Raw genomic sequence first — 13,153 nt, 5'->3', positions numbered from 1 at the left:
CTTTGTTGTCCTTTGTTAAACCTTACAACTAAACTCCTATCTAAAGTTTCCTTGCCAAATTTAAATCCCTCTTCCTTTCTCAGTGGACATAAGAACAGACTGATTTTTGACAAAGATCTTTGGGATATTTAAAACATGTTGTTGTGTCTTTCTTCATTTTCTCTATTTTTATTAGATGGAGAAAAAAAAAGAAAACAACACTTTTTTCAGTCAGTCTCCTTTTTCTAGATCATGTGTTATAAACATCTGATTATGTCTGTTGCTCTGTTTTGGTTTCTCTTCTTTGGATCTCTAGTGTAGTACTGAAAACTGAACACAACTCTACTAGGCATGAGGGAAGGTTTTACATAACAGATCTGGAATGGGATGAGGCTCTCACACTTGCCCTTACATCATATATCATTTTACCCCATGTCTGTACATGCTGTTCTCGTTTTGCTATAGCTGGTACAAAAGTCAGTGGAACCAAAGCCAGCCAAGGAGCAGTACAAAATAAATAACTAAGTGGAGAAATCTTTCAAATGTCTTTACATTTTCTGCTAGGTTCAGGGGGGAAATGGTTGTCAGATTTTAGTGAAATCTATTTCTTAGCTTTAAGCAAATAATGTAGGCTACTGTTTAAACACACCTCCTCGTAACTGCTTGGAATTTTTAGCTTAGTATCTGAGCCTTAAAATTTTACGAAGCTTGAACTAAAATTATATGCAGTTGTTGGCATTAATGCAGCAGTCAGCAATTTTTAATAAATAGTATTTGTTACAAAAGCTGAGACCTGCTTTTGACCTTTTTGTAGTAGGTCCTAAAATCTTGTAGTTGGGAGGGAGGAGGAAAGGTGGTGAGTGTTCACGTTTCTCTCTATAAGCAGAGAAGGAAGAAAGGGCTGTTATTTCTGGGTTTAGATACTTAGGAGGCTTTTTTTTTCCCCTCTTATTTTAATTTTTACAGTAGTGAGGCCTATGATAATCCAAGATAGACAAGGAACTGAGTAGAAAAGCAAGGGATGAATTGCAGTATACAACCTAAGGAGCTCTAGTAGTTAAAAATAAGAATCTATATCCAGAACAACTTGGAAATATTAAGTCCAGTTCTCATTGAAAATTTCAGGAGTGCTTAAATAATCAGGGTCTTTATAGTATAATCATTAGATTTGAACTGCCTTTTTTTTTTCTTGGAGGAAAAAAAAAATGCTTTATTATATCTCATACATTAGAACAGTACACATTTAGGGTGGGATTGATCCACTTGACTTTAGGTAACAGTGTCTGAGCAAGCAGTCTGTGCTCCCATCTTAAGTCAGTGAAGAGCACTTCACTGTCATGCTCAGTCTTGTTCTGAGGCTCCAGAGCAGATGAGCCATGCCCTAGAGTTGCCAGTTTCCTTCCTGATTATGGAAAAACCTTGGGTGACAAGCTCAGATGTTGATGTCTAAAGCCAAGCAAAGTGAATCCCAGCTGAAGTTTGTAAAATTGTGAGACCAACCCAGTACTGCCACTGCTACTAGTGATACTTAGAGTGTGCAGATAATTCAGGACTTCTGACCGCAGTTCCCTGATCCAGTCTCTTTTCTGTATGCTGACGATAGCCCTTATAACTGTATTTCATGTTCTCAGGTACTTGGTGTTTAACATTTTATTAGAAAATTAGTTTGTTGGCAGATCTTCACTCAGGATGACAGAATAGTGGGACTTTTCTAAGCTTTTTTGACCTGTTCTAGAAAAGTGACATTCTGATTGAAGTTTGATTTCATACCAGGCATGCTCTATGTTGTCTGTAATGCTGTGAAACAACATGGGACAACCGATCTTTGTTACGTTAGACCTCTGTTACAAACAAAATTCTGTTTGCCTGTGCATCCATCTATTCCATGATCTCTAAATGTCAGTGGCTCTCAACACACATTTTTCATCCAAGAAACAGTAATTGGAAAATAGTTCATTTACCGCACAGCTGTATTTGTTGTTGCAGTAATAGCATATTATTTACCAGTGAAGACATTTAAAGCTTTCATACTTTTCCATCAGAGAGTATCCTCACAAATCCCTAATCTATTTATTTAATTTTCTCTAGATTTATATAAATATTGAAAAAGAGGCGCCTTTCTGTATGCTTAAAGCACCTTGGGCATAGCTTAAGTCTACATTGCAAACAGAATCTGAAAAGCATAGCAGTCTGCATCTCTCTCCCCAGGAGCAAACTAGACAGCTCAGAAAGTCAAATTTCTCTTTCACTCACCCATTAACAGTTTGCTCCCTTGACCATTCACTTTGTTTACCTCTGCATCAGCTACTAAAACTGTTTTAAATGAGTGAATAAATTCTTACGGAGTAGGGCAGTTTACAGAAACATGCAGCTGTATAATAGAATGTACTTCCAAAAAGTTGGATGGTTAAAAGGTTGATGAAATGAACTTTGCAATAGCTTGGGGCATAAGACTGTGATGGCTGCACTAGTCCTAGTGGCTAGGGTTGTCTGGGTGACCGTAGTCACCACTGTAAAGGACAGATCAGAAAGTATTTCATTCCCAATCAATGGAGTTTAAGTTTCCTTGGTCAAAGATGATATCTTGGGTAATTGTATGGTTCAAAGCAGTGAAAAGCTTCTGCTTTTTGTTTGATCAGTGGTAATTCCTTTGTATGTAAAAATGTTCATGACCAAAGCTTTCATTTTTAAAAACATGAGGCAAGGATAGGTGGCAATTTAGCCACTGTGGTTCCGAGTTAGGCTTTTATATTTTAACACTTGAGAAACTTACACGTTTTTCTTCATCTCCTGCACTAATATATTTTTAACTGTGGCAAAAATAAAAATCTGAGAAGCCTGATTCCTTTTTTGTTGAGTTTGGCATCTTTCATACAATGTTTTCTGAAAAAGGGGTTTGGTTTTTGTTTGTTTGTTTTGTTGTTTGTTTTTTTTTTTTTTAAAGGAAGTAGCATAAAAAAACCCAACCAGGAATCTTATGTCCATATTTAGAGATGTGAAATGCTACACCTCTCCACAGCTTTGCTCAGTGGTATAGTCCTGTGTTATTTGTTGGTTTGTGATTCAGAGTTAAAAGGTTTCTTTGATGCCGTCTATCAGGCTTTAAAAATGCTGATGGCTATTTCATGCTTTTACTGCTCATTTAATTTTGCCCCACCCAATACATGTATAAAAATATGCAAAGCCTTCTGTTACCTTTGATATTTATAAATGTTATATAAAACATTTATAACATGTTAACATGAGTATGCTTGTTTATTTGTATTCTGTCCCAGTTGGCAAAATTTTGTAGTTTGTATCAGGCATCTGTTTATGGATTATGTCTGGATTATGGTTTTAGAGGACTGACCTGGACAACTTTGGGGAAACCAAGACTTCTAAATCCAGGGCATGCCAGGTAGTGCTTGCCAGAATGATACAGGAAGGAGAGCTTCTTGTCTAATATGCCAGTTGCTTTGTGGTTTAGATACCACATTTTAATCTCATCACTTTGTCGTATTTGTTGTGTACACTGTTGGGTTGTAAATTGTGGGGGTTTGCTTCTGGCTTTTGCCACTGACCTTAGGCAGCTGATTCATTGTGCTATCTCAGTATTTGTCTGTTACCTAAAGATAATCTTACCTTCTTGCTGTGAGATCCATAAGGGAAAAGCCATGTGTAAAAGCAGTGTGTTACTAGAGAGGTTCGCCAGGAGCTCCAGGTTTTTGGTATGGCTCAGGAGGGAATAATGTTGCAACGTTATAGCAAAGTAGTGAAGGTGAATGGGCGATCTTATAGATGGGTGAGGTTACTTTATTTTGAGACAAAACTGATTTCACTTATTTGCAGTCTCATACTCACGTGCTTACAAACACTAAGATGCATAATCATGGAATGGTTTGGGTCAGAAGGGACCTTTAAAGATCATCTAGTCCAACACCCCTGCCATGGGCAGGGACATCTTTCACTAGATTAGGTTGCTCAAAGCCCCATCCAACCTGACTTTGAACACTTAATCAAGTAATCTGTCCAGCACTCAGCTACCAAGATATTTGAATCCAAGCAGTCTGTCTGAGATGCTTTATGATGACACCAGGAGTGAAAGGTCACCACCTGCTGAGTTCTCATCATGGCACCTCAGTTCTTCTGGGGATGGTGACCATGCATTTTTTCTCTTTTTTTGTTTTATTTTATTTTATTTGCCTCTCATACTTCTTAAAAGCAGACAGTAGTTGCTGTCTCCATCTTGTCCCACCTCTGTGAGTTATCAGGATTTAGTCTTAGTCCTTTGTCTCCTGATGTGACCGTCCTGAGAAAGTGCGTGCAGATACGTGGTAGGATTTAGTTACCATTCGAATAATCCTTCTGCTGTTCCTTGCAGTGCTTCCATGCCCAAACATTGCCATTCCTTTGCCACTCAGACCAATCTAAATGTTTTCATTATGGCTCTCTGCAACAGAGAGACAGACTCAGAGTTGTCTTGGTGTTCCCGATTGCCTTTTTACTTTATGGAATATGATTTAGATGCATCCTGTTGGGATAGGCACAGGGATTGAAAGATGTACCTGTTTTTGCAGATTAAGAATTTAATTTTGAAAAGGAGGGACATAATATCTTTAATTTTCATTTACTAAGGCAAAGAACATCTCCTGTGTAAGTGGGATGTGGTGTAGCAAGCTATCATGTGACTTGGCTGCTTACTTAGCTTAGCAACCGCAACAATTCCTGTCTATAAAGCTGTGCTCATATCGTGTGTCATCACCCTGTTTTGGCTAGTGGACTTCACCCCTGGAATAATGTCTTTTCATTGTAAAGGTTTTAATCCAGAAATCTAGGTTGTTGTAAGATGTACAATATGATTTATTAGTAGAAATCAAAGAACTCAATCGACTCGATAAAGTTCCACAGATATATTTCTACTACTTTTTTTTTTTTTTCCTCTTGACTTTTGAGTTCTGGATAAATAAAATAATTCTTGGGTTCCTTCTGACAGATAAACAGAGGTCACATGACAACTGAAGCAAAGAGGGCTGCCAAGATGGAGAAGAAGCTGAAGATCTTGCTTGGTGGTTATCAGTCTCGAGCAATGGGCCTCATCAAACAATTGAATGATTTGTGGGACCAAATTGAACAGGCACATCTGGAGCTACGTACTTTTGAGGAACTGAAGAAACATGAAGATGCTGCAATCCCTCGGAGACTGGAGGTGAGATTCCTAAATGTAATACCTTAGGTCAAATACAGGCACTTTGTGGAAAAGGTGTTTTTACAATGCATGGGCCCTGAGGTTCACAGCCTGAGTTTGTATCAAGTTTTTAATGGTCTTCTTAAATTATACTTTTGGCTATTACCAGACTCCTCTGCTGTTCACTTGAAAATCAAAGATTCTGTGACATATATTAGAAGCTGGGACTAATCTACTAGTGTGTTCTTCAGCTTTGTTTTTATTTTATTTCCTTGTGTGGTTTATTTTATTAATCTTCTGCAATGCGTATCGGCAGAAGTTCCATATCTATCCTAATTTGGCTTGTTTTGTATTTAATTACTGTTAGAACTTGGGGTAGATCTGAAACTTGTGTAAAGCCTCCTACTTCCTTAAGTCAGTGGACCAAATACCAGTATATACTACAAGAGATTCTCCTTTTTTTCACATGTTGGTTGTATTACTCCCTGAAGCTAGGGTTGTTGTCAGACTTGCAGATGGCTGGACTTTTGGAAAGCCAGTACTGAAATGGGGTTATTGTACTGATTTAAACATGGCGCTCGGTTTCAGAAACTGCGCAGTTGTTCTGTAATTATAGTTCTGAGCCATCCTCAGAGTTCAGGCCATTTGCCTGCAGTCCTGTTGCTGGCTAACAACGTGTGCACGTGTGATCTGGACCATTGCTCCTGAATAACACCGCCTGCCTTACCAGCCTCTAACTGGTTGGCATGGCTTTGCGGAGGAAGGTATCTTCCTCTTAAGCAGCCTTAACTTCAGCCTGGAACTGGCAGAAAGAGGTACACTGATATACCTGAAAAAAGTCTCAGAAAAAAACTGTTCTTAGTTTAAGGATCTCCAGGATATTCTTCTCTACTTTACTCAGCTAACAAGGCAACCCTCAACCAAGACTCAGTCCTAGGCTTGAGCCAGTGCCAGGCTTGCTTTCCAAGAAATAAGTACTCATCTGAGTACAAAACAGTATCTGTTTTGGTTTTTTTTTTCTTCCAGAAGAGAGGGTTCCATTGAGTCTCAAATCTTCTCAACCACTTTCTATTAAAAAAATAAAATAGATCAGTTCTTAAAACTGATTTTGTGAAGACAGTTTAGAAATGCTGTTTGTTGTTAACAAACCCAGAAGTGATTAATTGATTTAGTGAAAGTTAACAGTAAAAACATATTAAATAGCTACTAATAGCTCCTGGTTTTAGTAAATGACACTTTACTCGGGGCTAATCCTCAGGATACATTTACTGTCTCTTCTGATAGAAGAGTGATGGGAGATCAAATGAACTAGCAGCTGGCAGTTTTAGAACAAGCAGTAGTTCTCCTTCATGCACTGTGTAGTTAGTGGAAGAAGGCCTGTGGAAGGCCTTGTTGCAGGATGCAGGGTTAATTAGGAGGATTACCCAAAAAAGGTTTTGAACAAACTCATGGAAGAATCCATGGATAACTGTTAAATACAGTGTACTGCTTGTGGCAAGTTTTCAATTTGAAATCTCTCCTTTTGAAGAATTTGATATTAACTGCTGTCAAAAACAGGGTAAGATACCTGACATTTGAAGTAAGATAACTGTGATACTGATACTCTACATCAACTACTCTGTTTTACCTTTATTGCTAAAATTACTTATTTTAAATATGTCCTGTCTCAGTTCTGACCCCTTCCTCTGAAGGAGCTAAAATATAACCTTTGGTAAAGATCTTCATGGGTGTGACTGTTGGAAAAACTGACTGGTTGCTTAATTACATTTTCCTTACAGTGTCTGAAGGAAGATGTGCAGCGACAGCAGGAGAGAGAAAAGGAGCTCCAGCAGAGATTTGCTGACTTCATGTTGGACAAAGAGACTTTTCAAGCAAAGTATTAAAGCACAAAATTCCATTTGTCACTGATGTAACATTTTTGAAGTGTACAGATACTTCTCCAGCAGCTTTTGCCATCAGTTGCAGAAATCAAGTCTAGTCTGCTGTTTGCATCTTGTCAAGTTTTGTTCTTTTAATGGACTATTCCAAATGCTCTAGGTATGAATGGCTTTAGCCAGTATTAAAAATTGGATTAAAATGTCCAAAATTTTATTAAAAGGAAAAAAAAAAAATATCACTCTGGTATGATTCTAGCTATGTCTTCATTTGCTAGGGTTATCACATTATTCCTAATGTTTTATCAGTCTTAAGATGTGTAAGATACATGTGTGCAAAATAATGTCTTTTGAATAAACCTGGAATGTTAAAAAATAATGAAGAAATAAAACACCTGTCTTTTAACTAAAATTGAATCCTCCCCTACCCCAGGCCTCTTGTGTGTCTGGTAAATTGCCTTTCTTCCCTTCCCCTGCTGCTGCTTTCATTTTCCAGGACTGTAATTTGTAATAGGAAGGACCTGTGCAGGATAATTGTGGTCCATGTAATACCCTGTTCCCAGTTCTTCTCTGTGCATGTGACTAAACTCCCATTTTTATCAAGATGTTCAAATGGTCATACTGGCAGTAAGCATAACTTCACCATCCTGAAACAGGGTAGGTTTAAGTTTTATAAAAGCACACAGCATAGCCTAACGGTTCCCATGGATTTCAGCAGAAAATGTACCCTTAAATTTTCTAAGTATTAATGCTTTTAAAATCATCTGTGCGTAACGCATGTTCCCTCCGTCTGGTTGATGAACCTTTTTCTGCTCGCTTTTATACAGTGGGCTGAAGGACTTGGGTAACATCACAGTTCTGCCTTGGCCCAGACCTCGTGGTTGATTGTTGCGGAGGCTATGTCGATGTCTTACACATCGCAAACGCTGGAACTCAGTTGCTTGTTCTGTTCAGTTTTTAGAATTGTCGTTTCCTCTGTTCTGGCTCTGATCAGCTGGCGTCTTCAAAGCGCCTCCAGGTCACGGTTTGTGAATTGGTGTAGGCCAGTGACATGGGCAACGCTCAGTAAGCAGTGGGGATGTGGCCAGCCCCGATAGCTTAATTGCATGTGTCTCTGCTTAGCCTGAGTGCTTGGGAGCATGCTGTCAACGGTTAGTTTACTACTGCAGACACGGACACATCATCTCACGAGGTCACCGTTGCAAGCCATCGTTCAGGGGTGTATGGAGTACCTCCTGAGCACATAGTACTTTTGAGATCCTCGGTAGTAGTTCCTGTTGCTCCCTGGGAGTTGGTTACTCAGCATGTTTTGTTGCCCAGTGCATCCATGGAGTGGGGTGGAGAAAAGCTCCCTACTTACTCCTCCTCTCCTCTCCTCTCACCACATCTCAACACGTTTTCACTTTCTCCCTGCTTTGACTGTTCTTCTGAAGGGTAAGGATGGGATTATTGAAAGGGGTGAATGCATTCTTTCCTCTTCATTGAGGTACTTTCTTCCAAAATCTTTCTCTAAGTACTGTTTAGTCAGACCACACTGGAGTTAGGTGTTACTGTTTAAAATTTTGTCAGCTATTCCCAATGCTTTTAATACATGTATTTGCCAGAGTCAGGCATCTCAGAGGATTGCTTTCATGTTTTATTTGTGTGGAGGTGTTGAATTTCCAGCTTTTACACTTTGGGTCTTTTGAGCAATTGTTTGTGGAAATGCATAGGGAAAAAACAATACTGTGTTGTTAACAGCACAGAATTCAGCATTTAAATACATCCAGTTGCATGCATCATGCAATTTTGCTTGTACATATTTGAATTTAAAGGACTTTGCTGTTTGCAATTTTACCATGTTACAGAATGTCACTTTGTTTAGGCCTTGGGAATATTACTGGGGGACGCTGTCAGGGTTGTGGTTGTGTAGCTGTTTAAGTGCCATCCGCGGTGATCGGTGATAATCAGAGAGTTTTTTAAAGGCAACCTGTCTGATTTCTACTAATCACCAGCAGGAGTAGATACACAGCCAGCCTTGGAATATCTTTCCCTTTACTCACCAGGATATCATTCTTCTGAAGTATTAATGCAATTATACACTACATACTTCTAAAAATGTGTTAAATATTTAACTAAACCAGAGCACATCTGGAAAGAAGTATTAAGCATCAATCTTTTAGCATATGGGGTATTTTAGCTTGGATGGTTATACCCAAAAGGAAAAATCATATAAATGCATATCATGACAGTTCTTGTGGTTGTGTGGTAGCTAGAGATATTAACAGAAAACCCTTGTAGGTTTACCAATACCACAACTACAATTATTTCCTTTCTTTTTAGGGCTGCAGCAGAGCCTCTTTGATGTTTCTTGTATTTTTGACAGCTTTGGAGCTAGACAGGTATTCAAACACTCTGCCTTAGCAAATATTTTTAATGGCAAATTCAGAAGGACTGATGAATCACGAAAGACTCTTTTCTTTCTTGAAATGCATGCAATTAACCAATCATTAATTGCAGCAGATAAGCATTTGTGGTGTGCAAAGCAGCAGATATGAGGTGGTTATATTTGAAAGGTACCTGCAGGAGGTTTGTTCAGTGTTTTCTCCAGTTCAGTTTGTTTACACAAGGCTTAAGCGAGTTCACCGTTTTCCCTGTCTCTAGTCAGAGTTTTTGTCCTGAAGTTTCTGCCTATCTCAATAACGAAAGAGAACTAATGAATCGGTCTCTTGCCTTACTTAAAGCTCAATTGTACCCTGCTTTGGCTTTTTACCTTCCCTGAGCTGCCAAGAAATACTGCTGTGAGGCAGGGAGAGACCCTTTTGGTTCAGAAGGTACTCAAGGCCCTGTGGTGCTTCTTGAGCTCAAAAGGAGTGCTGGAGAAGGCTTGATGTCAGGTACTACTGAGGGTCCTAAATGAGCCCTGCTGTAATCAGGACTGGAGCGAGCAGAGGACAGAAAGTGCGAAGGTGATGTTAAGCTATAGAGGCTCCCTCTTCCCCATCTTGACTTTGTCCTAGACAACTACTACTAGAGCTTCGGGCCTTTATTATGCAGACACAAAATACTGACAGAGGTGTGACTGTGGCACCATTCCTGCCTCCTTTTCCAGAAGTATTTCAGTGCTGGGGGACAGTAACTTATCACAGGCAGATGCTTAAGATGATGTCTGAGGTTGTTAGTCCTGGGTATCATTCACAGCTTCAGCGCCCACTCTAAGGCAGTCAGTCTTCGATCTGCTGAAATCACCCCTCAGTCTTCACACTGGGTGCTCTCTGCACGTGTCTGTTGGATCCAAAGGGATGTGAAGGGAGCAGCAGAGACTGGCTGGGACATCCCAAGATCAAGGAATTCAGGTGTGGTAGCTTAAACTGGAGTGTTTAGGAAATTTGTTCAAGTTTGGATGCTGATAGATGTCGGTGCTTCCAACAGCAGGTGGTGATGGAGCTTGGGCTTTCTAGATCTCTTTCTTGGGCTTAGGCCCAGTTTATGTCCCAAACAGTGTTCCTGAATCTCTTTCCAAAATGCTTAGTAATTGAATACAGATGTTTGCTGGACACAAGTGACCAGCACACCTTGACACCAAACTTTTACTTAAACTTCTGAAGCCAGCCACTAATTTGTCTCTATTCCCAAGAACAATAGTAAGTATAACCACAAACAGTGCGAACTAGTTAACAGCTTACTGCAGTGGGTAAACCATTACCTGACTGACAGAGGTGGGGTGGGGGTTGTGTTGTGTGTCTTCACAATTATTTTGAGAATTGCTTAACATTCTCCTTGAGAAATTCCTTCATTTCCTTTTAGCATGCCAAGATATATCTGCAAGTCTTTAAAGAATTTCAGCTGATGATTTTCCTCCCTTCCTGGAATCAGACTTGGCGTTTACTTATTGGATCAGTCCCGTAGCTGGAGCCTGCTTCAAAGTTCGTGGTGTTGATAAGGCTGTCATTTACTTCAGCTGAGTTGGATTCAGGTACCTGGGAAAGCTAATAGGACAGCAGCATTAAGTTATAACGGCTGCGCGTCTCATCCATACCCAGCAGATAACAAAAATCAAGCATGAGCTAGAGTTAAGGGGGAGATTTTTCTAAGGCACAGGAAGTTCCCTGTGAGAAATCCAACAGAGCTGGAGTCAGCTCTTCAAAACCTGGCAAATCTCCAGAGAAATAAGCACTGTTCTAACATTGTAATTAGTCGTTCCAGCCAGCAATGGCCAAGATACACTGTAGTTCTCCGGCTTCCTTAAGTGGAGACTTACAGTGCCAACAGAAGGAGCATCCCATCTTGTCTTTGCCCATTGCTGCTTGTTCTGGTTTTGCACCCTGGTTTGCTGGTGTCAGCATTGGGGCAGCCACGTTTGGTTTAAGATGGGTTAAACTGGCTTGGTTGTCCAGTCCCCTGAACAGACATCGGTTGGGCCAACTTTCAAGGTAGGAAGTAGAAGTAAAGGTGGAAGTGGGGCAGAATTGCCTCTGTCAGAGGCTGTCCCACTTCACTGTCTGCTTCAAGTGACTGAAACATGGTCTGCAGTGCTCCAAGGCAAGTAGCTAACGTGAGGCAACTACCCACAATTAGGCGCTCGGTAACCGAATCAACTGGATCTGAGCCCCTGGTGATAAATGCTGGAGATTCATTGCTTTTTGAAAACATGGCCTGATCATAAATTTCTAAATAAAATGCATCAAAACCCATGTCTGAACTTTTTGTTTTGGCTGCAAACTAGCTAGCAGTATCTTAAACTAGTGTGTGAACTTTGGCTTGCCTTCGATATCCCAGGACAGTGATGTTGCTGGAGAAGATGACATTATTGTGGTCTGGATTTAATCTGCCTCACGTTCATTTCAGGAATCCAGCTTGCAGTTATCTTCCATACTGTGGGTTCAAAGCAACACCTGCCTTCCAAGCAGGATTTAAAAGTGAAGTATCAAATAGCATTTCCCCCGTTTTCCTAGTTGAGTGAAATGCATGATGAAAAATAGCCAGATACTCATCTAAAAGCAAAGTGTCCTTGTAACTGATTCCAGACTTGTACTTTCTGCTTTTCTAGGACTCCAGCTTATACCCTTGCTTACGAACAACAGAATACCCGGTTCTGCTGGTCCTGAAGACTTGCGTTCACGTTAGCTCACATGGGAGCGAGATCAGACCCTGATTCAGAAAAGGACTTAACAGACGTGCTTACCATCTATGTAAGCCAATCCATCCCTGTATCTCCACTACGTACATGGAGTTGTTCCACCGCTTTAAAAGTTCAACATGGTCTCTTAAGCGCTTTGTTGAATCAGGGCTTTAATGACTTCAAGCAAAGGGGAGTAGCAGTGGATAAAAAGAGGAGATTCACTTTTTGGTTGCATGCAAGCACTGCCGTTAGGTTAAGTCTCTCCTCTCCCCTCCAGCTAGCCTATGGCTCGTTAATTTTTTTTATGTATTTAAATGACGTGGTTTAAACAATTCATGCTGCCTCAGGCATAACTGTGATACATACAGTAGGTGAAAAGGTAAAGAAGTGGGTACAAGCAGTGTTTTACAGCGTAACTTCTGCTGCTGCTATGATTAATCATAGTGGGTTTGATTGTTTGCCAGTTGTTGGAGGGTATTTTCTGGGTTTTCTTTATAATTTATTAAGAGATGCCTTAGTGTCAGGGTTAGAAAAATGTCACTTTCAAGTCAAAGTCAAAGGTTTTTCACGTGTCAGATTAGATAAGGTCTGCCTCATTAGATCACTTTCAGGTTTCCAAGTTACAACCGTGGTTCTGATGTATTTGGATTCCTTAAAGATTCCTCAAAGGAAATGCAAGTACCTCGTTTAAGATCATTTATGTACATTGAAAGCATTTATGAATTGTGACACGAGGAAACACAGACTATTTTATTATTTATTCAGTTCATGTATCAGATCTTTTGCCAAGTACATGCTACAGGTAAATGCCTCATAGGATCAGACAAACGTGTGTGTTAGGTTCCCCTCTTCTCCCACTCCCTCTCCTCTCCCAAGAAAGAAATGTGGAGTCTATTTTGTGTAATTATCATGCCAGTAGCATTTTAAAGCATGTTATGCAGCTTAGGTGAGATTGTGGCCCCAGTGAAGCCAATGGGAGATTTGGCTTCAACTTCAATGAGGCTGAGATTTCCTTTCCTCTTCTCTCCTGTCTGT

At 40.0% G+C, this 13,153-nt stretch overlaps 1 protein-coding gene across 1 annotated transcript in view; it reads left to right on the top strand.

Annotated features, from left to right (window-relative positions):
* Positions 1–7,423, top strand: part of CDC5L (cell division cycle 5 like) — a 35,881-nt gene extending 28,458 nt beyond the window's left edge. The window contains exons 15-16 of the mRNA XM_049819334.1: positions 4,952–5,164; positions 6,922–7,423. Of these exons, the coding sequence (XP_049675291.1) occupies positions 4,952–5,164; positions 6,922–7,026 (318 nt within the window). The 3' untranslated portion in view covers positions 7,027–7,423. The remainder of the gene's footprint in view (positions 1–4,951; positions 5,165–6,921) is intronic.
* Positions 7,424–13,153: the final 5,730 nt, after the last annotated feature.

This window comes from Accipiter gentilis, chromosome 16 (assembly GCF_929443795.1).
Source record: "Accipiter gentilis chromosome 16, bAccGen1.1, whole genome shotgun sequence".
NCBI classification, from domain to species: Eukaryota; Metazoa; Chordata; class Aves; order Accipitriformes; family Accipitridae; genus Astur; species Astur gentilis.
Note: the sequence above shows the minus strand (reverse complement) of the source record. Positions and strands in the feature narration are given on the sequence as shown.